The sequence below is a fragment of the Hyperolius riggenbachi genome, chromosome 1, assembly GCF_040937935.1.
Source record: "Hyperolius riggenbachi isolate aHypRig1 chromosome 1, aHypRig1.pri, whole genome shotgun sequence".
Taxonomy (NCBI): Eukaryota; Metazoa; Chordata; class Amphibia; order Anura; family Hyperoliidae; genus Hyperolius; species Hyperolius riggenbachi.
In genome coordinates, this window is record NC_090646.1 from 182,411,057 (window position 1) to 182,438,983 (window position 27,927).

The 27,927-nt window shown below is 41.6% G+C and overlaps 1 protein-coding gene across 3 annotated transcripts in view; it reads right to left on the reverse strand.

The window, feature by feature from the left end:
* ARFIP1 (ADP ribosylation factor interacting protein 1) overlaps window positions 1-27,927 on the reverse strand; it is a 155,465-nt gene that overhangs the window by 59,881 nt on the left and 67,657 nt on the right. For 2 of the 3 annotated variants that reach the window (XM_068278959.1, XM_068278956.1), the window contains 4 exons: window positions 20,229-20,337; window positions 14,644-14,739; window positions 8,073-8,188; window positions 3,052-3,273 (listed from right to left, as the gene is read on the reverse strand). In XM_068278959.1, coding sequence (XP_068135060.1) covers window positions 3,052-3,273; window positions 8,073-8,188; window positions 14,644-14,739; window positions 20,229-20,337 — 543 coding nt within the window. The remainder of the gene's footprint in view (window positions 1-3,051; window positions 3,274-8,072; window positions 8,189-14,643; window positions 14,740-20,228; window positions 20,338-27,927) is intronic. The other variant, XM_068278968.1, reaches the window with a different exon arrangement.

The following is a 27,927-nucleotide window of genomic DNA, read 5'->3' on the forward strand; positions in this document are numbered from 1 at the left end:
AGTATGGCATGTGTAATGTCTCCTGGAAGTTCATCTAAGCTGTGGCAATTAAATAAAATGTTAAGAAAGACTATTGAACAGATTGTGAGCGAGCAGAGGAAGTATAACAAACATGTACATTTTAAAAGGGATGTGGGGATGCCTCTTACTATTGTAATGCAGTCACTGCACGGAGCAGCTTGTAACAGCTTGGCACTCCACACTGCTCTGCTGTTACCCAACAGTTTTGTGTGAATTTAAGCATAGTAATTTGGTAAATTACCAAACTTGTACCGCACCTGTGAAAATATTAAAGGGACTGCGAGCACCTCTCATGGGTAAAGATGCATACCTTTCTGTAGCTTGTGCTCTCCTCTTTGATGCCTAAATCTCTGTTCTACACCAAATAGTTTTCGTTCGATTTCAATTTAAAAATCGCAGCTGCCATCTTGGCTATGTTATAACTTCCGGGCCACCCCTGTCTTCTCTGTTAGAGTATTGCATCACTGAATGAAGCAGGAAGAGGAAGTGACACGCATGGCCATTGCAAGAGGCTCCTCCGGAGGTGTCATAGCACGACTTTGTTGGAAGTAGTCAGGCTTAAAGGCATGCCCATGAGAGGTGCTCGGAGTCCCTTAAGTGAATTAGCACAAACAAATCTAAAACACAGAATGTGGTATTTTTCCGACTTTTTCTTTTAATAGAACAGCCTTTGATGAACTGAAGCCAGTGTCTTAAATTAACTTTTGCTCCAAACGTTGTGCTAGGGCTTATTTTCAGGGAATGCCTTATATTTCCATAAAGAAACAAGTTCCTACGCTGTGTGTCGTCCTGCCTTCCCCATGGTGCCACCTCTTCCTCTGCTGGATCCACCTCTTGTGTGCCTTTGTATCCCCCTTGTACTTTTAGTTTCCTCCTGGTGTCCCCCTCTGTGCCTGTGTCCTCCTCTACCCCCTAAACTCCTGTGTCCCATGTAACCCTATGTCCTCCTGGTGCCCCCCTGTATACTCCAATATCCCCCTGCATCATCCTCTTACCCCTAGCTCCATGTCGCGCTGTCCCCACGTCCTGCTATGACCCCTAATCCTCTTCCTCCCTGCTGATTAGTAGTGAGAGCAGTGATTGGCCCAATGACAGAGCCTTGGTCCTGACCGTGAGACCATCGGCTGCAGTAATAACCTAAGTTGCCATACTTTTTCTCTTTACTACAGCTAGGGCTTAGCGCTGGTGCACACCAGAAGAGCTTTTCTAAGCGCTTTGTGATTTTAAAAACTCTTGCTAATGTTATCTTATGTGTTTGTTCTCACTGGACCAATGTGATTGTAAAAATCCCCCATAGTATTGCATAAGCAAGAGCTTTTAAAATCTCTAGCGTTTAAAAATCTCTTGTAGTGTGCTCTAGCCTTTACTTTTGGGGTAGGGCTTATATTTCGAGCATGCTCAAAATTCTTGCTAAGGCTTACTTTCAGGGGATGACTTAATTTCAGGGAAAGAAGGTATCTCCTAAAATATTTCATGCATAAATTATGACATGGATTACTCCTCACATTAGTCCTTATGCTAGGTACACACTATAAGATTTTCTGGCCAATTTACTGTCAGATCGATTATTTTCAACATGTCCGATCTGATTTCTGGTTGATTTCAGATCGAAGTGAACCGAAAAAAGGCGGAAATCGATCAGAAAATGATTGGAAATCAGATAGGACATGTTGGAAATAAATCGCTCTGACAGTAAATCTGCCAGAAGATCTCATAGTTTGTACCTAGTATATCCTTTAAAACAGACATGAACTTTTTCATACCAAACTCAGGATGCAGTAAGGCTACATTAGCTATAGCCTAAACTATTGCCTGCTGGTAAGGACCTCACACTGTAAAAGCAACCCCTGAATAAAGCAATTCTCCCTAACTTGCTATTATTTCTTTAGCACACGTTTGTATAGAGGTTCAGTTCAAGACAGAGAATTTGCTTAAAGTGAACCCGAGCTGAAGCTCAGGTACACAAAATCAGATACTTACCTTTAGAAAGACTGAGCCCGCCCATGCACAGTAGCACGGAGCCACAGGCTCCGTGCTACTGCGCATTCGTGGTTGGGCTCACGCGGCCATTGTGTGCACTTAAACCAGTAAGAGGAGCTGCTCTGCCCCAATGTAAAAGGGGTCCGCGCTCAACAATGGGGGGGCTTGGAACAACCGAGGAAAGCCTCATTAGGATCCTGAGGCTTCCTCCCTCTTTAGTATTAAGTGTTAGATTTTGCTTAATAAGAATTGGCTTAATATATAAATATCCTTCAAACTGAAAACTGATATCCAGCAGCAAAAATTAGAGTTTTGCGTGAAAAGGGGATAGGATAAAGAAAACAACTTTAAATTATTTTTACACAGCTCTTTTTTTTTTTGTTTAGAACCTCTGAACTGACAGTGATGTGTAGCTATTTAAAAGGAGCTAAAATTTAAAGCAGATCTCCAGAGATCGGAAGTAATCATACTCTCCGTCCTTCTTTCTTCCATAGCTGTCTTCTTCTCCAACATCACTGGGCCAGCATTGAAGATCCTTCAGCAGCATCTCCCGGTATGGGATGGCACCATAGGAAGTAAAGTGGGCAGTTCTAATTAGTAGTTTCGCTGCCCTCTTATGCTTCCCATAGATCCAACACTGGGAGCGGCTGGGTAGTCAGTCCTGCAGATGTAGAAGATACCTGCCAAAGATCTTATGCTGGGTACACACGGTGCGTTCCCGCACCCGATGCCCCGCTCGATTCCTGTCAATTCCCAGCTGCTCGATTATTTCCAACATGTCTGATTCGCGTTTCGATGGATCGTTGGGTCGATTTGGCATACTTGAGGAAATAATTGAGCAGCCAGGAATTGAGCGGGGCATCGAGTGCGGGAACGCACCGTGTGTACCCAGCATTACAGTGACACAGAGGCAGAAGACACCTAAAAAAAAGACTGAAAGCCCTCATGAGGTTCAAGGGGAGGCGAGTATCTGTTTCTCCTTTTAGATTAAATTTGTAGTATCTATCCAGATAAATGAAACTGAAAAAGATTCTCATGGATTTTACTTACATGCAGCTCTAAGGACTTTAAGCTGAGGTCTGCAAAAGCATCTCCCAACTGCCTCTGGGTCTGCACCATCTGGTACAGCTGTGAGGAGAGTGTCTGTGCCAGCTTCAGCACATTTTCATACTTCTTCTTGTTGTCTCTCAGGATTTCTATTTGTGCTTCTAGTTCTAAGTCTACTGTTCTTGAGCCACGGCCTAGCTTCTCAGAGATGATCTGGCGAGTACACTAAATGGGGAGAAAAATGGCATTAATACAGTGCTTCACCTTAAATTTGGTAAGACCTTAATTACATTGCATATTTTATTACACTACATACTGTATATGTATTTACATTTAACTTAATGTACAAAAAAAAAGTATTTTTCAACTGGTGATATTACATGACACTTGACAAGGGGAGGGCGTCCAACCAACCTGCGCACATTCACCTCTATCGATGGCTTTTGCTGCCACCCCACAGTTAACACATAGGATTTCCAAAAAGGTCACATTTGTCCACTCACAGTACACTAACCACAGCAGCCCATAAACAGTTTAAAAACCCTGCTGTTTCCAAAATGATGCCACTCTTGTCCTGGTAGCCAATGATCAAGCCTTTCTCAGTCTCTGATAAATCACACTTTTTACCCATAACAGCCCACTTGCTACACTAACCATTTGTGACATTAGGGCTATGGAAACGAAGTCGAGGAGTCTAAGTCATTGGTTTCATAAACTGATGAGTGAGTCAGATTTTTGTACCCACTCCCTAGCACTAACAGGACTGTAGTTAAAGCAATTTTGGGTACCTGGAGTCAGAGGTTTCATAAACTTAAGGGTCGGAGTTAGAGTCGGCTGATTTCTGTACAGATTCCACAGCCCTGGTTGACATTCGGCCTTATACACCCACCAAGTCTGTGCAACATGTGTGTATTCACTGACTGAGCGTCTCTAAAGGGAGAGGTAGCCATATGTTGGCACGTTATAAATTAATAATAACTGTTTATCCTTTTAGTGGTTAGTGGTTAATTTACAAGTATAAAATTGCAGAATTAGAGTCGCCTACATATCTTCTAAATACGAATGCAGACCAGGTAGTCATTGTTCATCCTGAAAACCTATACCAAAATGGCTTGTACCAAAAAACAGCCTGCAAGTTCCTTTGAAGGCCAATTAGTGACAGGAGTTATTCAGTTTATGAATAATTGCAGAAGATAATAGTTTCTGCTTTGCTAAAACTCACAATTTCAAAACCAGTCAGGTTTGACAATTATACCAGTAATGCAGCAAAAATGCCTTTACTTTTGTCACTGTAGGGTTCTTGCAGAGATTAGCAGTTCAGTGCTATTTCTGCAGATCTGTGTATATCTGTGTATTTCTGCAGATCTTGCAGCTCTGATCCCACAGGTAGGGGCATTTTCATCAAGCCTCTGTCAGGATCCTTTTGTTAGCAATTAGCTGTGGTCTGTTCTCTAGAGTACAGGACTGAACAGAACAGCTCATTACAGCCAAAGCAAGGAAGTCATCCTCTGACTTTTCTCTGCAGTCTCAAGTTAATTAATCCAAGAATATATAACCTGACGCAATGCGCGTTTTGCTCTTAGAGGATTTATTCTGGTATCTAACAAACAAACTGGTGTTAGCAGAAAGAACAATACTCTGCATTAACCGAGAGCAAGCCACTATCTATACGCATGCCGTGTTCCTGATTGGATTTCAGCACTGCGGTTCAACGTGCAATACGCAAGTATAACCAGACAGTGCATAGACAGCAGTGTCTGATGGGCACACTGAGGCCCTGCATAACAGTGTCAAAATGCACTGCTGTATGTAGTTTGAGTGACATGCAGAGCTATCCCATTCAACATTGTTGAAGAAAGTGTGCTCAGTCTCTAAAAGCCAGGTAGATGAAAGATGATTTCCGACTGGCTGATATGCTACTGAACATTGAACATTTCTACATCTGACCTTAAAATGTATAGAATGTACAACATCTGTATTAAAATAAATTTCAGTGAGGTTTTAAGATCATGTCCTGCGGACAAAGGGCCACACATAATTTGGTATGGCCTCCACTAGTGAATATCCTGTGACCCAGCAATGGCTGAGATTCCTTTAAACGAGGACATACATGTTGGTACCTTTTCTCTCTGAAAAAAAAAATCTTTGTGCCTCCTGAAAATTGGTTAAACCAATTGTTCCATGTATACCTGCTTGCCATTGACAGGACACTGACTAATGCAAAAGCATGAAAAGACTGGGGTTTGCACATTCTACAAAGGATTAAACAGGGAATAATGACATCTAGAAGCTATTAAGACATTCTGGAGTAAAAGATACTACCCCGTGTCAGTATGCTCTGTCTCATTTGCAGGTCATGAATCTTCCAACTGGATAAAAGCCCAAACTGGACTGGAAAAAAAAAAAAAAAAAAAAAAAAGCCCAAACTCCAACTGGATAAATGACCAAAGCACACAGCTAAAGTCACCCAAGTAAGGTTAAAGCTTTGTACACCCACTAAATGGTTGGGGTCCCCTCTGTCGAAAATTTAGTATGTATACGGTAGCCCTCAATCCTGCCCAATGTGTCTGCGAGAGTTTCAACTGACAAGACCATCTCATCTGAGTGCAGGCCAACCCGATTGTTGTTCTGCTTACTTGGCCACTCTGTGCTGCTGCAATGTGCACTACACTGATGGCATAGATAGAGTCTCAATCCCTGCAGTGATAGTAGTTGGGATAAAATACTGGACTATCCAAAAACAGCCTTCCATGGAGTTCTCATCTCATCGCAATGCAACATGTATAGAGTGAATGGACCCTTAGGCTTTACTAGTGTCTGAATCACATACCTGAAACAATCCTGTTGGTAATGTGGTCAAACTTTAGTCAGAGCACTTAATGCAAGGTCAATGGGTGAAGTATTGAAGTGCGTACACACATCCAATTTTATTTGGTCAATTTTACACCTTCCATGTAGTACAAGAGCTTACGTACACAATCTGTTCATAGTCTTCGAAATCTATTGGCCCCAATACTACATAGAAGTGGTCAAATTGGCCAGTCAAAACATGATGTGTGTAGGCAGCCTGAAAAAAATAGATAGCCAGCAAATTGTACCAAAGGAAATAAATATGGCATCCTCCCACTGCATGTCCCTCCTACTATAGGGTCACTAACGCTACAAAACATGTTTACAGTAGTATGTTATAGCCAAGACAAAGATCTTTGAGGACCACCAAAATGATTAAAGTCTAGAAACATATACTAACAAAACACTTTCTCCTCCCCTACCTAACCTAACACTTCAGATAATTGATAATTCCTGCAGATAATTACTTCTTCTGTAGAAAGAGGCATCCACCACTGTTGCCAAACTGATCTGTCCATGTATGGGCTTTCATGCTAAATAACTCAGAATCATAAAATATGCTTTGGAAATTACTATGTTACAGTTTTGAAACTTCACTAGGCTATATGCAGATTAGAAGGCGGTACATGTGGGCAGCAATATTGTTACCTAGTGATGGCAAGAGAAGCAGTTCCTGCACCTGCCTTTCACGTAAAGGGGGGGCCTGCTACTGCACCCAGTGTGAAAAGGAATGGGACTTATATGGGGCTTCATCACTACAAAACATCAGATGACACTTCATAACCACTGCTGTTAATATTTCCACCCAGTGAAAGCCCAAACTGAAACACAAAAAATGACTATACCACATAAGTGATGGCTGTGACATGTATTACAATGTGCCTGTCAAAATATGAATTACACCCACACAGACAAGAAGTGACTTTGCTGGAAGAAAGAACCAAGGTGGAGAATAACTGACGTCCTATACCTATATTCCTGTAGTTTGAGGTGTGCTCAGCTTCCCTGACAAACATTTAGCTATAACCTAGCAAATACAAATACTCCACACCTCTAAATGCCTGTTTTGTGACAGAGCAGGGATTTCCAACCAACATGCAAAACCCACAATGTGTCACTGTTCCTGGCCTCCTCCTTACACTGCTGAACCCACAGAAAGTATACCCTAGAAGGAGCAGTTCTACACAGAGGTCTAGGAGTGTGTGCAGACTGCTTGTCTTTTTCCCACCTCTTCTGCTATCAGTCACTGTGAGCTAAACAGAGAACACATGATATATATAAAAAAAAAAAAAAAAAAAAGGCAGCTTGCAGTTATGTTCATCAGCCGGGATGTAGAGCTCTGCAGGTTGGAATGCAAAAGTCACAGGCACCCCTCAGCAATCACAATCACAAGGTGCGCTCTCACCCCCATAGTCAAACAGTTGCCAGCAATCAACAGCAGAGCCAAAACCAGCCACCAGAAATTTGCAAAATCTATTTGCTACTGACAAAATCCATTTGGCTTCTGTTCATTCTTTACCCTGAGGCCCCATTTACACTTGCAGGAGTGATTTTTCTGCGATTTCAAGCGGAAAAAAAAATCACTTAACACTGCGGCGATTTTGCCGCGATCGCGGTTAGCGCTACTATAGCACTGAAACGCGATCGCTGGGAAATCGCCTGAATTGGTGCAGGCAACGCATTTTTGCCCGTTTTTGGCCGATTTGCGCAAATCGCCCAAGTAAGAACGGGCCCATAGGGTTTCATTATGCTAGCGCTTTTAAAAAGCGCTAGCGTTTGAGCATTTTGCCGAAATCAGGGCAAAACAATCTAGTGTGAATGGGCCCTGAGTCAGTGTGTGTTCCCCAACCCTATCCTCAAGGCCCACCAACAGTGCATGTTTTGTGGAAACCCACAGAGGTAGTTAATCAGCTCTGGGGAGATGGCAATTGCCCCACCCGTTCTGCAAAATGTAATGTAGGTGGGCCTTGGGTTGGGGACTCTGTCCTAAATAATGCCTTGATTTTTGGAAATTATTAAATAACCACAAAACTGTCCAAGTCTGTGACCAGTCTGTCATAGTGTATCAAAGGTGAATGATTTCAGACTAGTCAGTACAATGAAAGTTAAAATTGGATGCAATATTATAAAAATATATACTGTACCACACAGAACAAAAAATGTACCCAACCCACCTTGTACTGGTTTAAACTCCATCTTCTTACAAGCTCAAATTTTTCAATGGCTGTATTTTTTGGGTCTTCTGACAGCACAATTGGACCACTTCTGTGTTGTGTTCTCGCTCTGTCACCTGGAGTAGCAAAAGATGCATCAGGTAGTATATTGAAATACATACAAAAAGGGTTAAAAAGAGTGCAGATTCCAATAAGATGTTCTACTATGAATTAACTGTAAAGAACTAGAGAATAAAAGATTTGGCAAACAATTATCAGCAACGCAGCCATAAAATAAAAAAAAATAAGTACACAGCATTTTATAGATTACTGGAGGGCCCCATCAGTAAATCCTGAAACAACATCACCCTGATAACTTCAGTGCAAAGTTACCAGCAGAGATAAGGTATCCCCAACACGCCTCTCATGCTAGCTGCCAGAAAAAAAAGTGATGACTTGTCTGGTCTACTCCAATAAAGCCAGGAGTTAAGGTGCCTAAGGAAAATCGAGATTGATCCTGTGGGCGAGACTATAGAGAATGAACGCTGTACAGACAGGGTATACCTAGAAAAAGTCCCTCTTCCAGTCAGTGTTCACTGGCAGATAAGCTGAGCTAGAGGAGTCCTGTTTTTATTATTTTCAATACATATGATAATGTCATGAAATGAACTTAATAAAGATGAATTACTAGCTGGTGGCACTGCTACGCTGGAGTGCGCGCACCACCTGTATGGACGTTGTGTGCGGCATCCAATCAGGGATTGTGGCCAATCACCTCAGGGTGAGGTGGGTGGGTGGGGCGGGGCAGGGGGTGTTTGAGGCAAAGAAAACAGCGCAGTGGCCAATCAGAGAGAGCACAATAAGGGGGAAGAGGCGCCCTGGTTGAATAAAAGCTTCTAAAAACAGTTTAAAAACGAAAAGGGCAACGAGGTAGTTTACCTCAATGACAAAATCTTTGTAACTTACAAAAGATTTTCATTTAGCACAGGCAATGCGTTTTGCGGGTCTGCGACAGCTTCCTCAGGTTAATAACAGTGCCAAATGACAGAAATCATTCCAGCATAGGGAGCCTACACGATTGATCACTGTCATTTGGCACCGTTATTGGCCTGAGGAAGCGGGCTCAGACCCGCAAAATGCGTTGCCTGTGCTAAACTAAAATCTTTTGTAAGTTACAAAGATTTTGTCATTGAGGTAAGCTACCTCGTTTCCCTTTTCATTTTTAAACTGTACTGAGAAGCTTTTATTCAACCAGGGCGCCTCTACCCCCTTATTGTGCATAGTACAACCCCGTACATACCCTGTCTGAGGGGTGGTGACAGAACATGTGGTTCCCACCACGGTGGACACCTGTGCCCTTTTTCTTCAAGAGAGCAACCACATCCAGGTCCATTCAGGACCACCCCAAGTGGAGTCGTGTTTATAGTCTCCACCTGCTTCCAGTAGCAACCCTCCTTTGTGAGTAGTATTTTACTTACTACTACTAATACATCAGTAATTGACATATTGCACTACTGGGCTGTAGTCTTGTTTCCTTTGCCTTTTCCTACAGGGTGTCAAGACACCCCTACTACATTACAATCAGAGAGAGAGCCAGCTTGGAAATGATTAAATACCTCATCATGGTGGTGTGGGCAATTTATTAGAGGGCCTGTTTTTTTTCTAATTGTTTTATACTGGCTTTTGTGTTTCTCTCTAGAACTGCACACCTGAATATTATTTATTTGGTTACTTGCAGCCAGACCTACTGCTAGTTTTCTATACCTAGGCAACATGTTCTGTCCCTACGGTGGTGGGAGGAGAGATCATGTATGGAGAATGGTGAAGCATCTAGGGTAAGGAGCGGAATAATGCTATTTGGTTAGGCATACAATGATGCTAGTAATAGTCACAACAGCAATGGTAGAAAAGGGGGTAAACAAGTTTACAGTGGACAAATATCTCTATCTAGGCATCTTAGGTAAACTTTGGTAGGCAAAACAAAATAAGTACACTTTTGGGCACAAGCAGCTTTAGTATTAAAGAAAATGGAGGAAATGTCCACATATGAAGTGACAAGCCTGAGTAAAGCATGAATTTTAAGGGCATAATTATTCACACGTTAAAGTGGATCCGAGATAAACTTTTACTCATTGCATAATTGTGTTCCTTACATATAGTAGGGCATTCCTCAAGCCAAATATTTTTTTTTAATGTTTTAATACTCTAATTCCCTATAAACTAAACATGCCTCGCCCACAGCTCATAGTGCCTTGGCACTCCATGTAGTAAGGGCTTATGGGAGCTCAGTCTGGGCAGGAGGAGGAGGTTACTAGCCAGAGATTTCAGAGGCAGAGGGGAGGAGGAGAGGGGAGGGGAGTGAGCTGAGGGGTGGAGATGCAGCTTGCCTGTGTGTAATGTGACAAACAAAACATGACCGCTGTCATTGTATCACAGGAATAAATAAACATGAAACTGTTGAAGCTGTATGCAGCTAGATTTGCTGTGTAAACTTATCTAAACTTTAGATAAGATATATAGACAAGTTACTTGTCATAGTTAGTTTTTCATCTCGGATCCACTTTAAGTTACCTTACTACAGCACACTTTGGGCAGCAATAACATTAAACAAGGATTCAGTCACAAAAGGGAAAGGTTTTTAATTGCCACCCAGCCTGTGTTGCCATTTCTTTTGTTGCACAGAAATGCATACTATTATGTGCAGCAGTGAGAGCTCGCATGACATTGCATTACTGGAAACGGCAGATATTGCTTTCTATACAATGTCTGAAGCTCAGCATATCAAGGCCTTGATTCAGTTACCTTTCTACTAAGTTTCCCCACAGGATATGTTCTCACACCTCATCAATAAATTCCCTTTTCAAGTGCACCATAAAATGTAGTTTCAGGCAAGCACACAAGCTAACCTAGACCATTCCAATTTCAGTTGCTGGCCAAGCTGAGCTCCGGAATACAATCTAATAAAACCCAGATGAAAACCTTCTGTATTGCCTCACCTCTTGTTTACACCTATTATTTTAGATTGTAAGCTCAAAAGGGCAGGGTTCTCTTCGGGCTCTTTCACATCAGAGCTTGCGTTGGAGAACGCTCAAAGCATACGTTTTGTTGTATGCGTTTTAACGCGTTTTGATATGCGTTGCACTGCAGTGAGTGTTTTTAATCCGTTTTCAATGCGTTACAGCACATAGAAAAACGCAGGTAATTTTTTTTTTTTTTAGTTTTCAACTTTCTACATTGTTCCTCTGTTGCATTCTAGGACTGATTGCCTGCGTTAACGGATTAAAAACGCGCATAGTGTGCGTTTTACATTGACTAACATTGTAACGCATAAAGCTAGCGTCGGCCGAAAAACTGCGCCTGGGTGCAGTGTAACGCAACGCACAAAAAGGTTGCGTTATATGTGAAAGCTAAAATGAAAGTCTATGGACTTTCATTTCACCTTGGGTAACGCAAACTTTACCCTTTGCGTTGAAACGCAGAAAATCTGCCCTAATGTGAAAGAGCCCTTCCTGTTTCTGTCTTGTAAGTTGCTGTACGTTTTTGTTAATCCCTATACAATTGTTACTAATGTATTCCATAGTCTAGCACTTCTGTACCATGTACCAATGCCTGTATTTTCATGTACCCTGTACAGTGGCATGGAGGATGATGGCTTAATATAAATAAATAGATTAATAGTATGATTTTTAACACACGCAGATAAGGGACTGAAAAATCCAAACTTTTCTAGCCCTGTACTCCAAGCCCAGTACGCTTTACTGCCCCTATTGTAGCCTATATTATCCATTTTAAACTCAGCTTGCCAGGATCCACCTCCTCCTGTATAATAGTTTGTACTAGTTATGCAAGCTTGTTACTTTCCTTCCAATTATTTATTGTATAGCACTGCATAATATGTTGGCACTTTATAAATGAAAGTCGTTATCATCATAATAGTAATAATTAAGTGGCGACTAGATGAAGCCAAGGAATTAATCGAAAGACAATCCATCTGAGGGGTCCTCTCTAACTGGTTCTCGTTCCACGGTTTATACACATTAACGTTCCTGACATTTTTGACACTTTAGCTGTGTCGTTTTGATACAGCAGTAACTTTTTAATGATCTATGCCATCTTAGTGATACATACCTTGTTTTTTTTCAGTACAATCTAGGCTTTCTTTGGGTAATATTTTTCTCCCAAAACTATTTTGTTTTATAGTCCATTTATGGGGAAAAATTAGGCATAAATGCAGATTAAAATATTTACAGATAAATTATTTGGCCCTTCCCGATTAAAATGATCCCCTATATGCCACATTTTACTTCTAGCTGAGCTTGTGGCGGACCGCTATCCCCAATCTGCGCGTCTGTGGCGATCGAATGCGTTCGCTAGGGCGACAGTTCAGGGGGCGTAGAGCTGTACAGACGCATCACTAGGCAATGGCAGAGCGTTCCATCTGTAGAGCATTGGGGCCTGAAACTTTCACCCTAGCGATTGCATCCGATCGCTACTGGCGGCGTTCATTAAACGTTTATAAACAGGCATAGGTATTGCAGGGGTTAATAGGCTAAGTTTAGGGTTAACAATTAATGGGGAATTAAAAAAAACAACACACACTTTATTTTATTGGGACTGTCACTTTAAAAAAAAAAACTTTTTTTTTTTTTTTACTTTTACACCTTTTTCCAACTTTATTGAATGATTGTTGCTAACAGCAACAATCATTCACTTTGACATTCATGTGACTGTGTACGAGCGTGCGCAGTCGCGGGCACGCACGCAGCGGCAGAAAGCAGGCATTAATGCAGGACGTAGATTCTATGTCCTAGAACACACAGGGGGGCTAATTAGGACGTAGAATCTACGTCCTGAAACTTTGATCAGCTAAAGAGGAACTGTCGCAAAAATCTTCAAATTTAAAACACATGCAAATAAGAAGTACATTTATTTGTAAAGTAAAATGAGCCATTTGTGCCAAACTGGGCATTTTTACTGATCAAAAGATTTTGTACGGTTTCTCGAGTCTGCTTGGGTTTCCTCTGTGCGTTCCAGTTTCCTCCCATACCCCAAAAATATGCAGATAAGTGAATTGGCTTTTCCTTAAACTGGCCCTAGACTATGATGGACATATTATTTATTGCATGTATAGAGCGCCAACATATTACGCAGCGCTGTACAATAAATAGGATTACAGACAATGATAACAGGGGTGACCGCACAATACAGGCAATAGATACAACAATACAGGTAACAAGCAATAAGATACACAACACTGATATGTATGGTGTACAGTGATACAACTACTAGGACAAACTACAGTTTCCTACTGTTACTTTAAGAAGCAATGAAGGACAATAAAAATGTCAAACTTAATCAAAAGTCACTAAAGGTTTTTAGGCATGCACAATGCTGCACCGTCCTTGTATCCGTATGTGCTCTATTAGGGTTCAGCAGATGCCATTGTGCAGTCTATATTTGAAAATAGTTAGCACTCCGCTTCAAATAACTGCACTTCTATGGAGGTCTCCTTAGGGGCTGCACTCACCCAGCTGGTGTGACCACTGGGAGACTGGTCAATTGTTGCTCGTTGTTTCCTCTGGCCGACTGCCCGATCTCTGGTCCGAGTGTCCCTGCTGTGTAGGCTCCCCCTACAATACTCAATACTCTAAGGCCTGTATCATCCACATGTTTGTGAGTACCCATCTTTAATAAAACTTTAATTTTAACTAAACGGAGTTATGCTATGTGAGATCTATTTCATTTGATGCGTGGTCCACGTATAAAGAGCCCATCACTACATTGAGGAGGGGGAGCCTACACAGCAGGGACACTCGGACCAGAGATCGGGCAGTCGGCCAGAAGAAACAACAAGCGACAATTGACCTGTCTCACAGTGGTCACACCAGCTGGGTGAGTGCAGCCCCTAAGGGGACCTCCATAGAAGTGCAGTTATTTGAAGCGGAGCGCTATCTATTTTCAAATAAAAATACACAACACAATGCATATAGCAATACAATGCCAGATCATACACTGGAGTGGTACTGGTAAAAATACAAGCTCCATAACTCTGGGTAAAGTGCACACCGTTAAGTATGATACACAAGGGGAGAGGGCCCTGCCAAAGGCTTACAATCTACATATGAGACTATGGTAGAGATTAGATTGTGAGCTCCTGAGGGACAGCTAGTGACAACACTATAAACTGTGTAAAGCTCTGCCAAAGATGTCAGAGGCAGGGCTTTACATACAATAAATAACGAAAAACCCACCAGAACGCAATCTGGGATGAGGAGTAACCTATAGGAGCCAATCACAAATATAAAGTGTGCTCATATAAATATTTCCCTGAAATGAACACCATTTCACATGAGGCACTTTTCTCTGGTTAAGCGGAACTGGTAGTGGCACGTTTTAAAGGCAGGGTGATGTTGTTTTTGAGCAAGAAAAAAAGGTTAATGTGTTTTCGAGTTAACTGGCACGTGATTAATTATAAGGGAAGGAATAAAGCACACTCTGATGATTCAAACATAATCAGGATTTAATAAGGAAAAAATCAAGCAGTTAGTGCAGCACCAGCAGTTACTGGGGAGTTTATCGGTCTCTGCAATACCTGTCGGAGCAATTACATCACCTTCTTGTCCAGCCAGTCTGCTAGCTGCTGTGCTGCTAGGAGAAATTACTGGAGACCTGGGTGTGGAAAACGAACCTAAGGAAAGTATATACGGCATGGAATTTACAACAGGAACACAAGCACCTGGAAATCACTAGAGGATATTGTTAGACCAAGGAGATTTCATGATAAACATCAGTCAACTCTGTCAAAGAAGAATCCTGCTTCAGAGCGGGAAGAAGTGTGAGCTAGTCAGTTTAGTTGTTAAAATGTTATTATATTCAAACCGCATCGACTGAAATTGTTCATTTGTTGAAAAACACGTTCTACACAAATCAGCGCAATGAAAAATGATTTTCTACTTCAATCTGCAGCCAGCAACAAAATCCAAAAATTACCAAAGGATGCTATCTATTTTCTTTGCCACACACAGTACACCATACGGTCACTGTTATGGACTAAAGACTGAACACATTCCTGCATAAGCAACTAGCTACCAAATGCAGAAACTCTTGTTGTTATGGGTAACAGGTCCTGGCATACAGTCATTTATCTCAGCTGTGTAAATATATAAATTAAAGTGGGATAAAATACAGATTAAAAAAAAAAAAAAATCAACATAACAAAAAAAAAATCTTTTCCCCAACCCCCCCCCCCCCCCCCAAAAAAAAATTCGTAATAATAAAAACTGCACATTTAGGAATGTGCATCTGTTTGAACCTACAGTGACCGATGCAGATTAGGAAGAAGTAGATTTTTTATTATTTGTAATGAACTAGTTTAGCAATGGAATCAGTAGAGCTACAGACAGCATAGTGATAAGGGTTACAGTCTTTTGGCTTCAGCCAGCAGCATTTTCAAAGCAGAACCTGTGCAGTGTGGGAAGAAAATACCCCCTACCAAGAATACTTTAGGCTGAAAACAAATGAGGGACTTTCCATAAAATAGGTGTTTAATCATCAAAAGTATTTGCCTCAGTCAGACAAAATGTTAAAGCACTAAAACTATAATTAGTGTGTAATTTATGAATAGTCAGCATGGCATGCTACATTTTTGTGTGCACCATAGCTTTAAGCACTATGGCCTCTATTCATAAAAGGCTGTGCGATAAAAAAAAAAATTCTGAACGTTAAAATACCGCATTCGGTATTTTAGACTTTTGTGTGCTAAAAATGTTCACAGGTGAGGTAGAAGTTCGGTAATTTACTGAAGCTCATTGACAAAGACCTGTGCAGCAGCAGCAGAAGTGTGGAGTTGTATTTGTGTTGTTAGGGGTTAAACGACCAAACAACCACAGGGGAAGCCGCTTTTGTTTCGTTCTCTCTGCTCGCTGCCTGGCTGGGGGGTAGAAAAGCTTGTTCCACCTGAGAAGGCATCATGACCTATCAAAATCCGATCAGCGGGACTTGCAGGAGACAGGGGCTGTTTCTACGAGTTCTGCTCCTGTCAGTCATACGTCTCTGCTTCTGCTTGTCACAGCTGGCTCGCATACTCATTGCACGGATTACACCACATCAGAGGCGATGGTAAAATGTCTTTGTTTTACCGCATGTAGGAGTCTTTATGAATTAACATTTACTGACATGTGTTGAGGTATTTACCGTACAAGTCGGTTATTTACCTCGGTAATTCCAGCTTTTCATGCGGAAACAGCTTTTATGAATTGACATTTTGCTAAGTGCTTGGTAAAGTCAGCTGTTTACTGCATTACCGTATGCAGTAAGGCCTTATAAATCGAGGCCTATATATTCAGGGAGGAGCTGGATCTATGCTGATAGCATCCTTTTAAGTAAACTCCTAATGAAAAGAAGCAACAAGGCAGTCAATGGCAACACCTCCTAAAAAATATGTTAGTAGCCTAGCCAAAGTGCTGATCTGGTTAAAATACTTTTGGAGTCTCATGCGAAACAGAAAAATCAAAGGAAAAGTAAAACTGATATGCATACATGGGCCCATGGACTGAGGACTATAAATACTTGATAGCCCTGGGATCAGTATTCTAGCCAAGATACCGTACATTTTATTTTTAATTGTGGAGTCTAACATTTTATATAAATGGTAAACAAAACAAAAGACTGATTGGTTTAGCTGGAAATCAATATTGTATAAAGTGATCTGATGTCTTTTTGCTTCTGCAGGAATTTTTAATGAGGTTCCCACTCAAGAATGTGTGGTATATTGTAAAAGTTAGATTCTTAAAGCACACCAAAGCTGAATCAACATGGAGAAACGTGGCCCACTGCTCACCTCGTTCTCCTCTCTACCCCCACATCCTACCTAAATGCCACCAGGTCACCAGAGTCGGGGATTACGGTGCAGGCGCTGGCCAGGCTGCGAGCGTCCTACAGCGGGTGGCAGCAGCCTAGAGTGCACTACGTAGTCGGAACATCATGCGTAGTGCGCTCTAGGCCATGGACAGTAAGACGCACGCAGCCCGGCCTGAGCAGTAATGCCCAACTACGGCGACCAGGAAGAGGCTGCAGGAGAGGCATTTAGGGAGGATGCAGTGGGGGCAGAGAGGAGAGCAGTGGGCAGCTTTATTACAAATTGATGGTGCCGACTCCACTGTGGATTGTTCGGTGGGCATCAGGACAGCTGACAGTATACGCCTGCTCTACGCGTTAATCCATGATAATTCGTCTCTGGTATCCTTTAAGTAGTGGGAAGCCTCTGGATGGTCCAGAGACTTCCCCAATCCTCCTTGAGCCCACCACTGGTGTGCAGGGCCCCCTCCTTCGTGGCTGTGCTCCTGTCTATGTACAAGACTCTCTGTACTGGGCAAGGGTGAGTAGGTTGAGCTCACCACTGGTGTGCAGGGCCATCTCCTTTGTGGCTGCGCTCCCACCTATGTACGAGACTCTCTGTAATGGGCATGGGTGAGTAGGATGAGCTCACCACTGGTGTGCAGGGCCATCTCCTTTGTGGAGGCGCTCCTGTCCATGTACAAGCTTCTCTGTATTGGGCATGGGCAAGTAGGATGTGCACTTGCACAGTAGAACAAAGTCTCTCATGCAACAAAGTCACTGAGAAAAAACCATGCTCAAGCGCTCTGTTACTGAGCATGCACAGTACAAGTGCTTCAGGTACTCTTTAAGCTAAGCAAACATGGATTGGTATGCAATGGCCAGAGCTGCATTCCAGATTAGAAATAGTGTTCAAATCTTACATTGCAGTACATACTCAACAGCAGTAAATTTCAGCAGAAATCTATAGAGTACTGTAGAGGCTAAACTGTAACTATTGTAATGCTCAGTGCAGCGCAGCGATATGTGGTCAGTGGTCACCCATCTCCTGCCTTTCCTCCCTGTCCACTCATACTTCTCAACATGTCCAATTACACTTTCAAACAATAAATTGCTCAAGAATCAACTGGATGATGTCGGATAGGAGCAATAGATATCCAGAAGATTTGATCAAAGTGACTGAATCAGCCCCAAAAGAAAAAAAAAATCTATTTGTGTGTCTTGCATAACAGTGTATGAGGAGGCTTTACTTAACAGCAAAACTAAATGACAAATCTTTCTTACCTAACCAAGTCAATTAAGTGGACCTCAACTTCGGAGCTTTCTCATGCTTTAACTGTTCTAAGCATTTACAAAGAACAGCAGTGTAATAAACACATTAAGCCACACAATGCGTGTTCTGTAGGTCTCCAGCAGAGCAAGGGAACAATGAGGAGTTTCTGAGACAATTCTGGTTTCTGGTGAACTGGATGGCTGCATTGTCATGAGTATCTGACAGGCAGCATCTATCATATATACTGGTCCAATGGTCTCTTGAACTCTTGGATTCATTCGATATTTTAGATTACTTTGCTGTACAATTCTGAGAATCTCTCCTTCGGTGTTATTTGATAGCTTAACTCCATCACAAACTTTTTCTTCAGTTTTGGAAAGACAGGAAAAGGCTAGCAACCTTTCCTTTGTAGGAAAGCATAAAGTGTATCCTCGGCACTTTTCCGGGAAGGCACACACTAGGTAAAAAGGAGGCTCCCATAGTGTGAAGCTGCTGGCTCATCTCTGTACAGACTTCTCCCTTTTACATTGAGCAGTACACAATGTTTGACCAGGGAAACCAACATCATGTCTGTACAACATCTTTACAAAACTAAACTGGGCAAGTGTGTGACTTGAGTACACTCAGACTTGACTGACACTGGTCTCTTGCACAAGAAAGTGAGAGCATGTGCAAGAGACCACTTTGTCACTCTGCACTACATGTGAGATCCAAGAGTATACAGCACACTGTAGCTAACACGTTTAATATTTAATGATTGGCACATGGACATTTTTGTGCCAGGAAACACTTATCTATCTGTAAACGGCTTTGGGAGTGGCAAGACAGGCCCCAATTATATTTTTAATAGACACGTATACTCTTACAGCTAGACGGATGAGCGCTGCCCATTTTGTTTTTTTTATAATGCGGACTAAATCTTGGATGGATTTGGTGGCAAACTGCTCCCCTTTACACTGTTGTCTTGGGTAGCACAATTAATTCTGTGCTTTAATATCACATTAGTTCTGAACTCTGCAGCTACAGAAGCCGTCATGGACTGAACAACTACTGCCTTTACATCCTGACAAGAAACTTGCTGTGGTAGACTGGGGTGGGAGGGTCAAAGTCCGACAAAGATTCAGGATGTCCAGTCCTCTCATAACAAACCTCCCCTCGTTCGTCATGGCAGGGAAGCAGAACGGAAACGCTGCAGACATTGCTTTTGCCAGCACCCGATCTGCAGGAACGAATACCAGGAATCCCTGCTTCCCTGCCGCGACGAACAACTCTGGGGGATCACGAGTGCGTCCCCAGCTGCCAGAGCTAAATAGGAGGGGGGCAGTGGTAGGGGCCAGAGCAGAGGAGCTGGCTTCATTTCTCACATTGAAAGAGTAAGGCGGCCGCCGTGAATCTTGATCCATTTCTCACATTGGGAGACGGCCACTTCTAGTTTTGCCCGGCTAAAACCCAAAGTGGCCAGACTTCAGGTTCTGGCCATAACATATACGCAGAATAGACCATCAAGAATCACAGAGTGAAGCAGAGGCAGCGACCACAGCATAGCCAATTATAAAGCTAGGAGAGGGGGAGATTAATGGCAATGCAAATATATATATATACCGGTATATTTTTTTTATCTATATAGCACCGTCTTCCATAGCGCTGTAGAATGTACCAAAACTGGGGAAGCAGTTCAACATACTATACAATTAGGACAACTAGTGATACAAGTACAGATATAAAAGCCTGCTCTTCCTTTGTGGTGTGAACCATTTAGATGCTATTCAAAAAGGTATGAATCTTAGGTAGGCAGGAACACAGTTATGTTTTTTCATGCATTACTCTGTCCAAGAGTGGCAGGATGTACACTGCTCAACATTCTGCTTCTGCCACCAATGGGACAGGAAGCTTTCAGTAACTTATGAATTCACTTATGAAAAAAAATAAACATTTGCACTTTTTTTTTAAATAGTCATAGCATTTATCAAATAGGGCATTGTACCCATCCGGAGAGGATTTCACTGCTGTGTCTGGAGTTCCAGTTTAAAGCTGAACAGCAGAAAAAAGGGCATATACAGATTTCTTACCATGATACGGTCCAGCTTCAATGATTTCTTCTTTACCACCATCAAAACTATGAGAGGTGATCCGAGTTTCTGAAAGGCCAAGTCCTACTGGCACTGACCGAATGAGATCCTAAAAAACAGGAAGTAAAGAAAAAAAAAACTAGGTGATTTGGACGGTTTAGAAAATTTGAGTGTTGTGATGAAAATAACTCACCCATCATGTGGATGGAATATATTTAACACACGTTTAAAGCAAAACTAATGTCACTTAAAAGGACAAATGTAGCAAGTGTTATGTTATTTCCTTTTAAACAATACCAGTTGCCTGGCAGCCCTGCTGATCTATTTGGCTGCAGTAGTGTTTGAATAACACCAGAAACAAGCATGCAGCTAATCTGGTCAGATCTGACACTGTCAGAAATACCTGATCTACTGCATGCTTGTTCAGGGTTTATTGCCAAATGTATCAGAGGCAGAGGACCAGAAAGACAACCAACTGGTATTGTTCCAAAGGAAATAAAATATAGCATCCTCCACATACCTCTCGCTACAGTTGTCCTTTAAAGCGGAATATAACCCTGCATTTCAGCGTCGCTCTAAAACATTATTTACAGCATATTATATGCAACCAGCATTTTTTTTTACTAGACCAGCATTGGAAGGGTTAAACACAGAGGTTTAAAGTTCTGTGGAGAGATATGCAGAAGTTCAGATAGATACATTTAACTGAATAGAATGTAGCAAGTGATAAATGTTACACACTCTTTGGCTGTCCTCCAGCTCCTTCTCAGTCAGAGAGAGAGTGTCACATTCAACACTTAGATACATTTATGTAAACAAAATGCATCTATGTAAGCTTCGGATAGCTATGTTTTGACGTCCAATTAATACACCCTGGCGCCCATAGCTGCTAAATTAGCTTCGTGGTGTGTGACGGTGCCCAATTCAGTTGATACTCTCACGCCTCACTAATCCATAACATAAAACACGTACACGTTGGTCAAACTGAGTGTACTCATTTATGCAATGACAGAATGAAACCGTTGTGGCTTTGGGAGTTTTAAAACTGTATCTATACAGCCAACATCCTTCCTGTCTGTGAGCATGTTTGCTCTGGTTTAATGACGTTTAAGATAAAACAAATAATGGCTGTGCCCTTTTACCAGTGCTATAGGTAAGAACGAAGGGTAAGTAGAGGCTGCAGAAGGCTGTCACAGTTCAGACCTAGGCACTGTTGACAGCTTGGAGTCTGATGATTTGTAGAAACGAAAATGTGCTTGCAGTATGATTTTTAAATGCATACAGGATGTTTCCTACAATTGCGTACTTGTGAAATGTACCGTACACCTAACACTAACCATTGTCGCTACATGCCTAACACTAACCCTCCTACCAATACACCTAACACTAACCACACACTAACCCTCTTACCAATACACCTAACACTAACCATTGTCACTACATGCCTAACACTAACCTTTCTACCGGTGCACCTAATGCTGGGAATACACCTTGAGATTTTTTGGCAGATAGATGGTTCGATATATAATTTCCGACAGGTCCGTTCTGTTTTTTGATTGTTTTAGTAAACGATTTCTCATAGAATTGAATGGAAACCGATCAGAAAAACAATCGGAAAATCGATCGGACAGTAAATCTGCTGAAAAATCTCGTCGTGTATTCCCAGCATAACGCCCAACCCGACCTACGCTATAGCCGAGTTGCTGTCGCTGGATATATGCTGTTTACAATCCGAACACCTGCTGTATTGGTAGGAGGGTTAGTGTTAGGCATGTAGCGACAATGGTTAGTGTTAGGTGTATTGGAAGGAGGGTTAGTTGGAGAATAGGTGTTTGTCTTTTACATACCTGACTTTGGGAGACTATAAATATTAGGAACTGGTACGAAATGTGATGCAATTATATTTCAATGGTGTTTTCCCACTTGCATGTTTGCAGTGTGGTGTGATGCATTCTGATGGGATAATATACTGTATGCAGTGTGTTACCAGGTGATACACGTGGTTCTGGGTGAAGTGTGAGCAGAAGTTACATTGCAGTGTAAATGTACTATTCGACTTTCCGTGATTTCTTTGATCCCATGTTTCTGGATCCCGGGATGCAACAGATTGAGTGTGAAAGGAGCCTCACATGGAACAACCATGCAGATCAGGTCTTCTGGGCATCCTCCTAAACCTCATATTTGTTCTAGGCGAGTGACTGTACCTGAACCGGAGGATCAGCATCATCCCTATAGCATTACAGTTCCCATCAGAGAGAAATGGCATCTTAGATCAATCAGGCTGCATCTGGATGACTACCAGCATATGAGTGCAGAGCCTCTTATAGGCCAATTGCAACTATTGCATCCAAAACAAATGCTATAATATGCACGAATTGCCCTAACCTCCAATTAAAGGGAAATGACATGCAAACAAGAGTATAACCTTGGAGCAGCTAACCATAAAATAGAACTTACATTTTGTACATAGCAGGGCTAAATGGCAGCTCTTCGTAAAACCTGAATGTGCAGAGCCTTTTATAGGCAAACTGCACACCTTGCATTCAAAACAGATGCTACAAATGTAGACGATAATGGAGGATGTTAGCTTCCAAAACAGTTATGTTTAAAATTAGGTTTAAAACTGTTAAAATTACAGTTCCCATATTTGTCTATTTACTGATTTACTTAGTCTGCATAAGCAGCATTTTCTACTTGAAAACACAAAAGAGCCAGTAGACAAAATTCAAAAACGTTATTGTACAAACATGTCAAGTAAACTGCTACCAAATAAATGGCTTTACATGCCTAGATTTACGAGATTAGGGATAATATATATTCAGCATTCTTTCATCCGGTTCTTTCTGCAACACCCTATCATAGACAGGTGTGGTAGAACAACACCAGGTAACCAGCACAACTCAGGAAGTCTGACATCCAAATGCAAACCATAAACTGGCATAAAAAAAACACAACAACACCCTATTGGATGGAATTTGGGAAAAAAAGAGTTGTAGACCAACAGAAAGACGCAGAAATGAGAACAATAGTGTACTGATAACACAAACTCATTTGCAAGATTTAAGTGACAGTAAGAATGTCGCGCACAAACCATGCAGACAGCCCAGAATGTAGAATAATATGCAGGCTGGTCGTATGTGCCCTGGGAATAAGGGAAATATGGATTAGCACAGTGTTCCCCAACCCTGTCCTCAAAGTCCAACACCAGTGCATGTTTTGTAGAAATCCACACAGGTAGGTAATCAGCTCTGCTGAGACACTAATTACCTCACCTGTACGTGTTTGTGGTTTTCTGCAAAACATGTACTGTTGATGGGCCTTGAGGATAGGGTTGGGGAACACTGGTCGAGTGGACAGGGTATGAGCTGCACCTAAAGTTATCATTGGTACTTTCCATCCTGATGGGTATGTGCATACACTTCCCAATGTTAAGGAAGGTCAGGAGGATCAGAAGATATAAATGTTACCACCGAGAAGCAGAAACAAGTTTTTATGCTAGTAAGTAGTTTCCATCACTTACACTCCACCAAAAACTATTTTAACCTCCATATCGGTAACCCCAAGTCAGGCTCGGGATGGAAATCCGCAGTTCAGAGTGGTAACCCCGAGCTGGATCCACCTGAGGTGTGGAATGTGCAGGGCTGCCACAGATCTATCTAGCGGTATGATTTTTACGGTCTGAAGCTTGTGAAAAAATTGCATCGCTTTTGGAAAAAAAAAAATCTGGAAATAATCATACCGCCAGGGAGGTTAAGGACCTCTATCCCGAATATCAACTTTTTTTCCCCAAAATACTGAATGTTAGGGCACACATTACCACTAATACTAGGAGCACAGTTTCCTTCACACAGTTCTCCCTCTGTAGCAGCCAGAGGCGTGCTTCTCCGGCCAAGGCTACTTCATTAGAGGTTCAGTCATGATGGACAACAAGACCTTGCCATGGTTTTGTTAAAATGCAAGCAGTCAAAGTACTTATATAATGATTATGCAACCAAGAATCCTAAACATGTTCAAAAACCAAAAGCAACAGAGTAATATGGTGTAATAATACTACCCAATCTAAAATTGTGCAGGGGAGACATAGGCCGCAATTTACTAAGCTTTATCAAACACTTTATAAAATGTTTGAAAATTTACCTCATGGGTAAAATCTAAATTTTGAATTCACTAAGGTGTTATAGATTTATTTAAACGTTTTATAGATAAAACGTTCGATAAATATATAACCCCTTAGTGAATTCAAAATCAGATTTTACCCATGAGGTAAATTATCAAAACATTTGATAAAGCTTAGTGAATAGAGGCCATAGTCTAGACCTGGCAGCAGTGATGAAGATGCATACTGGATGAGGCTCCTTTTAAGAATGCATACAAATTATTAAGGGCCGAGGCACACTCAGGTGGCTATTTGTTTTACAAGAAGAAAAAAAAAAAAAACACAAAAACACACGGCTCCTGCATTGCTTTGAGGAACGGACCCAAATCAACTATCCCGAATAGGATGGCTCTGCTTTGTACACATAATGCATGAAGGAGTGCATTGTTGGAAACATAAATGTTCCCAGACAGTGGCGGTAATAATGCATTGTCCAATGTCCTGCGGATCGCACACCAAGATATACGTTAGGAAGAGAAAAAAAAAAAAAAAAGAAGAATTAGATTAGGTAGCAGACAACAACCATAAGTATTTTTTTTAAACTCAAAATTCTACACTTCACAGGTATCAGGAGACTAGGAACTCAGTGTCCCTTCCTCTATGCATGTACTTGGCTTTCATGCAAGTATATGAACAATACAAAGCACTGCAGATAGCTTCAAAAGCTTATCAAAGAGCTTTTCAAACCTGCCCAACTACTTTTTTTTCCCCACTGGATGGGACTTCTTGCCTTCACCACCCTTGGCCTTTCTTCATTGAGTAATGCTCATCTCATACTTATAGCCAGCCTTGAAACAAAAGACCATTATATAGCACTAGGTTGGAAAAGGTATAAACATTAAGGCACTCTTGCCAATGCCGCAGCAGTATGAATTACGCAAAGCTTCCTACGCATGCACATTTGTCATTATCGCCAGGCAGAGTATTTTATGTAACTGCAAGCTGGGAAGTCTGCAGTGCAGAAGTCAGGTGTGTCATGTGCTGTGGCAGACGTGACCATCAAAGTACACTTCAGTCATCAAATACCTACAAAGCCTTCAGATCACGTAAAGATAATAAGACAAGGCATTACAATGCCATCAAATGGCTTTTCCCACACTAATCATGATGGTTTACATGCAGACAACTTTTAAGACTTGCAAAAACAATAAAATACACAGCAGACTAATAGATATCCTGCAAATACTCCAGACGGCAAAGCCAATTAGCCTCACTTTCACTTCACTCCATCCTTCCAAGAGAGGTTGTGAGGTGTAGCAGAGTTTCATTAATGTCAAGTAAAAATCTGTGCCCTGACATCAAAGCTCAGGTTTTTCACTGCAGTCAAAAGAAACATCCCAGAATGTCTAAGGTGAGCGTGAAGCAATACTACAAGCAAGTCCCCAGCACAGTGCAGGCTGCTCTCCTCCATAAAAGTGCTTGTTAATTTATAAATGGTAAGGGCAAGTCTGACACATGCAGCTAAAACTTCCACCTGCCACCTATATCCTGAGAATCCTCTTACAAGCACATGCTTGGGACTCCTAGACTAGACTGACTCCTGAATTCTACGCTAACGTATTATCCATCACTGCCTCAATCATAACATGTGACACGCAAACGCCACCAGCAAGTTCATTGCAAGTCCACTTGTTATAGTAGATTTTATATACAGCTTCACTTTTAAAACAGCAATACTATCCCTGGAAAAAAACACAGATAAGTAGATAACTACTTGTTCTACTTACATAGCATATGTAATTTTAGTGAATTTTATATAGTACATAAAGAGAATTCTGTTCTTGACATTTGCCATCTTAATTCCCTCTGACTGAAGCCAATCCTGATGTTATTTCCGCCCTTACTTTTTTTACCTAGAAACTGCACTGTAATAGCTAGCTTGCTTTGTAAACACGAGAGCACAGCGTAGATCAGATTTCAGCAGCTTCACAATGAACTGCCCTTAGCCAATCAGTGAAGAGCAGGAATGTGGGAGGGGAAATGACAAGCTTCCTTTTCATCTGCAATGGCCAGGCTGACTGAGATAAGAATTATTACAGCAGAAACATTTCTGAATAGACTGGAGTGCTTGCAGTGCAGGGTCAGGTTCAAGACTGCATAATAAACACAGAGCAGTGGGTAAATGGAATTCGATTTTGTGGCCAACAATCCCTCTTTAATAAAAACAGGGAGGGGTATAAATGGCAAGAGCATGTAGTAGGTGAAATCTGCTGCACACACTTTAGGGTGCTACACGATAGTTGACATTTTTTGCTGTCTCACCACTAATCAGCTTTTCCCTTTTTCAAGATTATCAAACTCTGAATTAATTTCTGCATTTCAGTACCAACTGAGGTTTATATTTTGCTGCATACAAAGCTAGAGCAGCTAGGGCTGCTATACACAAATTAATATTCATTCTTGCTTTTCAAAATGATCAGTTTGGCAGCTTATCAGAAGTGACCAGTAAAGAGTCCTTCCACAGTGCAATAGTTGTGTTCCGGGGTGGCGAGGGGAAATGCCACAGCCTGCATGAGGTGCCCCTGCCAACACATAAGGGCCTGTTTCCACTACATGCAGATTTTGGATGCAGAAAAATTTACTCCAATGAATGTCTATGGGCCTGTTTCCACTAAACAATATTTTTCTGATGCAGATTTCCCATAGGCATTCATTGGAGTCAGTTTTCTGCATCCAGAATCTGTGTGTAGTGGAAACAGGCCCTTACTGCATTACTATGTGACCTTGATGTATTTTTGTAGGATAGAACAGAGTGTAATCGGTTTCAGCCTTTACTAGCTCTGGTACTGCAGGTGCAATTGCACTTAGCACCCCTTTAAAATTTGCTGACAGTCTTTCCCTACAGACAATTGACAAGTCAGGTGGTGCTTGGTAATGAGAACTTACCATCCCATTCTCTTGTGTTAGCAATAAAATGTTGAGTGTTGACCCACTGTCAATTCCAATCACCATTTAGCGTACACACTTTCACTCTGAGGCGAACTCACATGCAGAGATGGACTTTAGCATCTGAAGCAAGTCTTCATTATTGCTTAGGCCAGTCATCCACTAGTCAAGTTTTCTGGCAGATTCAATCACTCAGATCAAATCTGCTAGAAGTCTATGCCCCAACATGCCACCCGGATTAGAATTTTGATTAATTTTCATCTGCAATTGGTGGAAATTATCTTTTATGGATAGGACTGAAAGATTTGATTGATCCAGGGCAGGACGGTAGCAGTGGTAGATTTGACAATCCACATGGAGAGCACTGCACAATTATTTTTAATAGATTTCATGCTGAAATCTGTTAATCTGTGTGTAATGTGTGGAAGGAAAAATATACCTCAATGATCAAATTCGGTTCAGAGGCATTGACCTTTTTTCCACATCAGGCAGTAATCTACCAGTGTATGAACACCTTTAGAATCATAAGCTATGCAAGAAAAGTACTTTTCAGAATTTAAAAAGAAATCCAGATAGCAGCCCTCATGAAACTGAGACAAGCCATTTGGCAGCTCTGTCCCGGAAAGTGAGCTGACACCGAACGCATGAACATGCGCG